This window comes from Sinocyclocheilus rhinocerous, unplaced genomic scaffold (assembly GCF_001515625.1).
Source record: "Sinocyclocheilus rhinocerous isolate Xijiao unplaced genomic scaffold, SAMN03320098_v1.1 scaffold851, whole genome shotgun sequence".
Classification (NCBI taxonomy): domain Eukaryota; kingdom Metazoa; phylum Chordata; class Actinopteri; order Cypriniformes; family Cyprinidae; genus Sinocyclocheilus; species Sinocyclocheilus rhinocerous.
The window spans coordinates 887,024-895,458 of NW_015624573.1; the positions used below are offsets into that span (position 1 = coordinate 887,024).

An 8,435-nucleotide genomic window follows, 5' to 3' on the forward strand; every position below is an offset into this window, starting at 1 on the left:
CCTCAAGTTATTGCCAGGTTGATAAAATTGGACCTTTTTGTGATTATTATAGTTTCTTGTTGAATTAGCTTGATGTACAGTGTTCTGTAGAGATGAATTTTTGTGGCTTTATGACTTGACTATATGCAAACAAAAAATAATTTTTAGCTGCTATATCCATTTAAAATAGTTTTTTTATCTTCTGAAAAACAGACCATAAATTGATGACTCTCTACACCATCATCCTCTGTCTTATAAAATGTTATCTAGAGTAAAACCTCCCCTTCCCTTAAAGGGATAGTTCACCCAAAAATGAAAATTTTATGTTTATCTGCTTACCCCCAGGGCATCCAAGATGTAGGTGACTTTGTTTCTTCAGTAGAACACAAACGGAGATTTTTAACTCAAACCGTTGCAGTCTGTCAGTCCTATAATGTCAGTTGATGGGAATCACGCCTTTGAGAGTCATAAAACATACACAAACAAAACCAAATTAAACCCTGACACTAAAATGACTGACAGACTGCAACGGTTTGAGTTAAAAATCTTCGTTTGTGTTCTACTGAAGAAACATGTGTAAAGACAAAACGATCGGTCTGTGCAAGAAACTGAACAGTATTTATATTGTTTTTTACCTCTGATTTTCACCGCAATGTCTGAACTGTTCTACTGAAGAAACAGTCACCTACATCTCGGATGCCCAGGGGGTAAGCAGATAAACATCAAATTTTCATTTTTGGGTGAACTATCCCTTTAATACCATTTACTAGTAACAGCAAGTAGCAGCTCACGGCTGTGACTTTAACTAAAGGCTAACTTTATAAAAGGAATAAAGAACCAAAACACATTTGTCCATCACAGCATCTTTCAGTGAGACTATCACTTCGGACAAATTAAGATCAACTTTAGTCTCTGCTATAGGAATGCATTTGCTATTGCCAGATGGCATATTTAGTTCACTTTAAGGGACAATTCACACAGTGTGAATCCACACAACTCCAGTCCATCAGTTAACATCTTACAAACACATAAAAGCTTTGTTTGTAAGAAACAAATCCATCAAGATGTTTTAACTTCAAACCATTGCTTTCTAGCTAAAATAAGAGATCTCTATCCAGAATATTTAGTTAAGGTTCAAAGTTAAAACAACTTATAACCATGTTTCTTACAACCACCGCTTTTCCTTAACTAATGGACCGGACTTAATGACTCATAGATTGTGATGTTTTTATCAGCTGTTTTGACGGCACCCATTCACTGCATAGGATCCATTGGTGAGCCAGTGATGTAATCCAATCAGTTCATTTTTGGGTAACTATTCCTTTAACTCTTTAAAAATGCTAACATATTTTGCAAAAGATGCTAGTCATGAAAAGACGTATGTTAAGTGCAAGTTTACACTGAAAAATGATGGGAAAGCAGTACAGTGAAATGCAAAAAAATGCCTTGTGTGAAAAGATACTAATACTGTACAAAGCTAGCAAGATAATTTTTTTCTTTAGCAGGATTTCATTATATTTAATGTTTAAAACAATGACTTTGTAGCACAGTGGACCATAAACCTCTCATCAAGCAGCAAACTTTAAAATACATTTTCCAATGATCTGTAAATGGCACGCTTCAAAGACATGCTGACCCCAGGTCTGATTTGCACCTTCTAATAAACTTCTAAGCAACATTACATTTTACAAGATATTGTAAAAAAAAAAAAAAACTACTGCAGGTGGAGTGTGTAACAGAGGGCCTACTGCTGGTTCACATCAACCAAAGGAGTGTTCAAATAATGTGGCACTGACCTCTGAATGTGTGTGTGTGTGTGTGTAAACGATTATGATTCATTTGTTTTCTTAGTCACAACATTACAAAAGTAACATTGACAAAGTTGGCACATTATACAGTCACCTGACTCACATTTCTCTTATTCTCTTACACAAACACACGCATAAACACGCTCGCGAGCGCAAGTGAAGAAATGTCCCTTCCACAGGACACAGGTTCATTAGGAGATTCTTCAAACAGGACAATCAGCACATCAGGGATGATCCTGAGCTGTCCCTCAGGCACACTGCAGAGGTCAAAGTGCTGAGTGATGACCGCCATCACTTCCTCTGGGACAGAGTCAGCTGTTAGCTTCTTAAGGCAGGACTGTTGCTGCTGCTTTTGTCAGTTTCTTTGAGTCCATCTTTCATCAGAGCAGAAAAGACCTGCAGGAGGGGGGAAAAAGAGGGAGTTTAGACTGCTTTATGTCCTTCATTTTGATTCAAATAAGCATTTTCTTTATGAAGATCACATTAAAACTCACTTGGATAGTTTTTAACATGCCTTTATAATTTTATTTTATTGGTTTACCATTGACCAAATGATCATATAAATATCAATTACGTCGCTTAAAATTATAATCAAAACCAAAAGTGAAATAAACCATTTCAATATTTATATTGAATTTAAAATAAACGGTCTCACAGTTGTAAATGTGTGTATTTCTGACCTGGTTCCACCGGCGGTTGTTACTGATCATCTGCGTGTTTGCGATGCAGGAGAAGAGTGCGTGTGCAGGAGTGTTTTCAGGCAGCCGGGAAAGGAACTGTGCACTATGGATGAAATCCATCTGCAGTAGAACATCCTGGTACAGCCTAAGAATTCCCAGTCCTGTCCGGAATAACGCCTCCTCTCCATCTCGGCAAAACACATCCCAAACACGACATGCCACGTCCAGCGGTAATGACTTGCTGTACAGAGTGAAGATCCTGAGAGAAGGACAGAAAAAAGTCATAAGAGAGATGTTTGCTTGAAGTGGTACAAATGCTCAGATGCTCTGTGTTTTTGCAGATGGGAACTGTAGGGGATTTAATAATTATTAAAAGGTTCCATTAACGATTCACAGTTTTTAGGAAGAAATATTTGAAAACAAGATAGTACATTTTGAGAAAAGATATTCACACTTTTATTTTGCAACAAATTTTTAAATGACTTTAAAAGTCTTTTTAGAGGCAGCATACATGTAATAACATAAAACAGAACATAAACGGAACATAAAAGCAGCCCTAGAGGGCGATAAAGAGCTACTGCAGGAAAAGATTGCTTCTGAATCTCTCCTCTCTTGATTTCAAAACAAGGAAAAGAAACAGAGAGGAGAGGAATGAACAAACAGCAGGAAGAGAGATTTTAAGAGCAGATTTACCAGTCTATGAGGTAAAAGTCAGGCGTCAAGCTGTTGTTCTGAAAGTGCTGGAATAGTTTGGGAAGGTTCTCCTCAAAAAACACCTCAAACGCTGCAAAATACTTCAGCATCTTGGGGAAAAAAATAAAATAGCACTTCAGTACAGAGCATAACTCCAACTTAAACACAAGCATGATCAAAAGCACAACACTGAGTGTGCAAGATAAAAGGAATGTTCGGCAGCAGATCGCGACTTTTGGGAGTTCTTTTGTCTGGCAAATGAAATCTCTATAAGTGGGTCAACAGATGGTTGGAATAAATGCTGACTGCAAACGCAGACACAACGCTCCCTCTATTTTGAGAGCAAATGTAGATTTTGTAGCAGGTCTACTAAAATACGTTTGATGAAGAGAGAGTGCATGTGTACCAGGTCATGGTCCACTCTGAAGAAGGCCATCTGGCATGGTTTGTTAAGGAGGTTGGCAAAGGCAATGAAGGCATCGGCTTCTTCCAAATTCAGAATTAGAACAGCAGCAATGAACGACATCCCCTGAACCTAAAACACACCACATACACGTCAAACTCTCAATGAAGAACATCCCTAAACTGACATGATCCAGGATGGTACTTACATAGCCTACATCAGGTCGGTAACAGGTGTACGCCCCCAACACACTGTGCAATATATCATGATAAGGTCCACCCTGATGGAAAAAGAGAGAGAGGAACAAATTAGTCATGATGGAAACAAAATTAAAATAGCCAAAAAATAATAATAATTGCAGTACCAAAACACCTGTTCTTACCTTCTGGAATATGTAGAGAGAGGGGAAAGTTCTGGAAATATCCAGCTTGATTAAATCCAGACTCGACTCTCTGTCTGCCAGCGACACTCCACAATCTAATCAATTAAAACCAGATGAAGTCATCAGTCAGGCTACAGCTGGTTGACAGAGCTAAAAAAAAAATCTAATTTTATGGATTTGTTCTGAAATGGCTTAAAGGATGTTTTTGTTGCTTTAGGCAAAAGCACCTACTGAATGAATAAATGTAAGGGTAATAAATAAATGAGAAACAAAATAGCCAATGTGGATTGTAATAAAGTAATCTTCAGCTACAAAACAACAATATTTAGCTACATACTATACTGTGCAAAAGTTTTGGTTCGGTAAGATTTGTTTTATTATGCTTATGAAAGAAGTCTCTTATTCTCACCAAGCCTGCATTTAATTTGATCAACAATGCAATTAAAAAATACAGTAATATTGTGAAATATTTTTACGATTTAAAATGGCTTTTTTATTTTTATATAGTTTAAAATGCAATTTGGTCTTGCAATGTACTTCAGTGTCACACAATCCTTCAGAAATCATTCTAAAATACTTATATGCTGCCCAAACACATTTCTTATTATTATCAAAGTTGAAAACTTTTATTAATATTTTGAAATTTTGAAAAACGTAATATTTTTGTGGAAGCATTTTTAAGTGATGATGCAAATGAATCGTTGAATTAAGAGTTTTGACTGGTTTTCTAAAGCACTGAACAGTTTAAACTGGTTTAAAGAAATTCTCACCATCTTTGCTATTAAAGATTAAATCAGAGATGTTATTAAAACGGTCTGTTACAAGAAAGGATGCGAAATGTTTTAATGGCTCTCAAAGAGCATATTAAAATCTCTACAGTATTCACCTCGTTTACAGCAGAATTATCATGGATATGTTGTAAATATTCTTTGTATCTTCCAGTCACATGTCAGAGTAGATAAGAAAAGTTATTATCTGGTTTATTGATTTCATGTGATGCAATTCAGGAAGTTGTTGATGGAAACCATGTATTTGACACCATCAACACATACTGACAATGTAAACACACTCTCAATCTGGCTTCACTTTCGAGGACAGAATTGTTTAGTTACTTCATTCTTTGATGTAGTTTAGTTTGCAGATAGGGCAAAAAGAACAAACAGACCTTCATTTTCATTGACCGAACTCGTCTCACTGAAGCTCCTCCACTTCTCTTTGGCTCTGGACAGGAAGATCTCATACAGTTCTAAAACACACACACAATTGCTGTGACAAAAGCAACAGCTGCTTCCTTGTCAACACAGTTCATCTGGACACAATCTGTGTTTGTTTGTGTCAGATTGATGTTACACAGAGGCAGAGGGCCACAGATGATCAAGACTAACCAAATGTGAGGAGTGCAGCAGTTGCCATAGTTACCTGGGGTGATGTTAAGCTCATTCCCGATGGCGAGGCTCCAGACCTTCCCGCGGACGCTGGGCGGGACGCCCTGCCACCAAAGTTCTCGTGCACGCCGTGTGTTACGCCTTTGTCATGGCAACAGAACACATCATTACAAGGCATTAAAAGACATCAATAAATCCACTTTTTGTGCATATATGGATGGGACACTTACATGCTTTCCCAATTAGGCAGGACTTCAGAGTTCCAGATCACCATGGCATTGGCGATGTTCTCCTCCTGTCGGTATCGCTCCTTCATTTGACGTTTTTTCTTCTGTGCCTCTTTCATCTCTAATCAAAAGAAGAGAAATTGTTTGTGTGTGTTTGGATAGGCAATGAGAGGGGCAGCTGTGCTGAAATGCAGGGGTGTATGGCCAACAGATCAAGTGTCAAACGTCATTATCATTGCAAATGCTCAAACGAGTGTGTGCGCAAAGAGACGCATGTTACTCACCCCTTCTCTTGGCCCCTGCAACCATCTCACTGTATTCCTGCCGGTGTCTCTGAGATTCCTCTTCTGATTTAGCAGGCAGGTACCTAAAAATACAAGAAGCCTTTGAACCTGCACAAACATAAAATCCCTTCACCCAAATATACACTACTGTTAAAGTTTGGGGTCAGTGAGATTTTTTCATGTGTTATTGAAATTAGTCTCTTATGCTCACCAAGGCTGCTTTTATTTGATCAAAAGTACAGTAAAAAGTGATATTGTGAAATAATATATAAATGTGAAATATCTGAATTTTAAAATGTCATTTACTGCTGTGATGGCCAAGCTGAAGTTCCATTACTCCTGGCTTCAGTGTTGCAGGATTTCTAATTATTATCAATGTTAAAAAGAACAGCATTTATTTGAAACAGAAAAGTGTGTAATTTCTGTACCACTAGCATGACTAAACAAAATTAAACAAGTAATGATTTGTAATAATGAGTTTTATGAACACTTTCTGTCTGCCATCAGTAGAGCAAATCAATATCCCTGCCACAAACTTTGAGCCAGTGTTGATGTATCATACATTAAAGTATTTTTAACAAAATAAAATACTTCAGCTTCAACCTAATCACAACACCAAATCTGCTGCATGAAGCTAAAAGGGATCATCTCTGCTTTACACATTAAAAACTGACCATCTGTAATAAATAACTACAACTTTCTGCAACACTTTCAAGATTTCAGAAAGGATTTATCAATGTTTTCACTGGTACAACTCCAGTATGTCAGTTGTTTTGGGGTTTTAAATTTAGGCCAAATCCTTAAGTCAGAGGAATGATATAAAGCAGGGGTGGCCAAATGCGGCCCGTGGATGAATTTTAAGCGGCCCGCAGCTGTCTTAATAGTCTATATTATATATATGGCCCGCCAAGCATAATTTACAAAATAGGCCTATGCAGTTTCAAAATGTCAACACAAGATGGCAGCACTACATTTTAGACCAGATGTAGCAGTAAAACGCGAGTGATATCAATTTGATAACTCATATGCGCTCTCATTTCTTTAGCGCACGCGAATTCCTAAACGCGTCAAAAGCGGAAGAGCGCGACTCGTTTGAACCGCGCTGCACGCACCCTTTTTAGCTCTGCCTAAAGACAGCGTAGCGCGAGCTCAGAACAAATGCGTTTACGCGCTGACTGATCTCGATCACGAGACCACTAAACAGCGCTGTGAGAAGCGTTTGAGTTTGGAGCAGAGGTTTCCATACAAACCACACATGTCAAAGGCAGATGAAACAGCGCTGACATTCTCAACAACACTAACGCGGAAAATAGGAAAAACATTGTGCGACAACAATGCAGTAAGAATACTTTTCAATCCACAAATCACCAACATTTTGATTTACTGTAGTAACCGTAACTGTGGTATTGTGGCAGAAATGTTGCATATTTATACAGAATCTTCTTATATAATTAATGTAGACATATAGGCCAATTTAATGTAACGTAAGGGCGTTATGAAATACAGGCCAAATTACAGACATTTTTGATGCAGTTTGTGCTTTCATGTGTTAATAGATTAAATACCATAAAGCCATTCTATGTTATAATTATTAAAGCTTAAAAACAAGATATTTGCAGATTTTTGTCCTCAACAAAACACAAGCTACTGTCAACTCAACATCACACATACATATATATATATATATATATATAATATATATATATATAGGTAGAAGCATCCGGCCCCCCAGTGTTTCCACATCGTCGAATCCGGCCCTCTTTAGGAAAAGTTTGGACACCCCTGGGATAATCCCATGATCCGTGTGACCTCCTTTTATTTTTCGTGTGTAGCGCGATTGGCCGAGCTCAAGCTCTGCAAGTGCAGCCGTAATGGTGGTTTAGATATTATATAAGCACCTCATAGCTGGAGTGAAAGTTAAGGGAGGAAGAGAGGGCAGGGCTCTGCAGCTGAAGAAAACAGTCTCTCCGATACACTCTTTAAGTGAGACCCGTGAGAACTCTTTTCACTCAAAGGGCCAAAGAACTGATGTCTTCTCCTCAGGGGAAGTCAAACATTATGCCCTTCCCTCTATCAGTCCAACACATCAGTCCAACAGTGTATGTGACATTGGCTAGACTCCAGTGAATATTGTACTCGGGGCTCTACATTTTTGTAGAGCACTGATGTCAATTTTTAGAGGCAAAGTAAATTTCTTTTAAGACTTCAACATTGATGTTTCACAATACAACAATACATGTTAGTGGTGTGAGGTACTGACAAAAAAAGATACAGTGCTCTCCACTAATATTGGCACCCTTGGTAAATATGAGCAAAGGCGGCTGTGAAAATAAATCTACAATGTTTATCCTTTTGATCTTTCATTCACAAAATTCTAACCTTTCATTGAACTAAAACAATTGCAAGTGGGGGGAAACTCACATTATGAAATAAATGCTTTTCCTCCAATGCATGTTGGCCACAATTATTGGCACCCCTAGACATTCTTATGAGTAAAATATCTCTGAAGTATATTCCCATTCATATTTTTAAAAATTTTAGCACACCAGGGTGACTAGGAGCATGAAATTGTCCAGCCATGACTTCCTGTTCCA

At 37.9% G+C, this 8,435-nt stretch overlaps 1 protein-coding gene across 1 annotated transcript in view; it reads right to left on the reverse strand.

Annotated features, from left to right (window-relative positions):
• Positions 1-1,700: 1,700 nt before the first annotated feature.
• The window catches only part of LOC107744509 (TBC1 domain family member 12-like), a 15,823-nt gene continuing 9,088 nt past the window's right edge, over positions 1,701-8,435 (reverse strand). Inside the window, exons 4-13 of the mRNA XM_016558194.1 lie at positions 5,842-5,924; positions 5,561-5,678; positions 5,365-5,471; positions 5,111-5,191; positions 3,946-4,040; positions 3,772-3,843; positions 3,567-3,695; positions 3,161-3,270; positions 2,468-2,726; positions 1,701-2,183 (exon numbers count right to left, since the gene is read on the reverse strand). Of these exons, the coding sequence (XP_016413680.1) occupies positions 2,106-2,183; positions 2,468-2,726; positions 3,161-3,270; positions 3,567-3,695; positions 3,772-3,843; positions 3,946-4,040; positions 5,111-5,191; positions 5,365-5,471; positions 5,561-5,678; positions 5,842-5,924 (1,132 nt within the window). The 3' untranslated portion in view covers positions 1,701-2,105. The remainder of the gene's footprint in view (positions 2,184-2,467; positions 2,727-3,160; positions 3,271-3,566; positions 3,696-3,771; positions 3,844-3,945; positions 4,041-5,110; positions 5,192-5,364; positions 5,472-5,560; positions 5,679-5,841; positions 5,925-8,435) is intronic.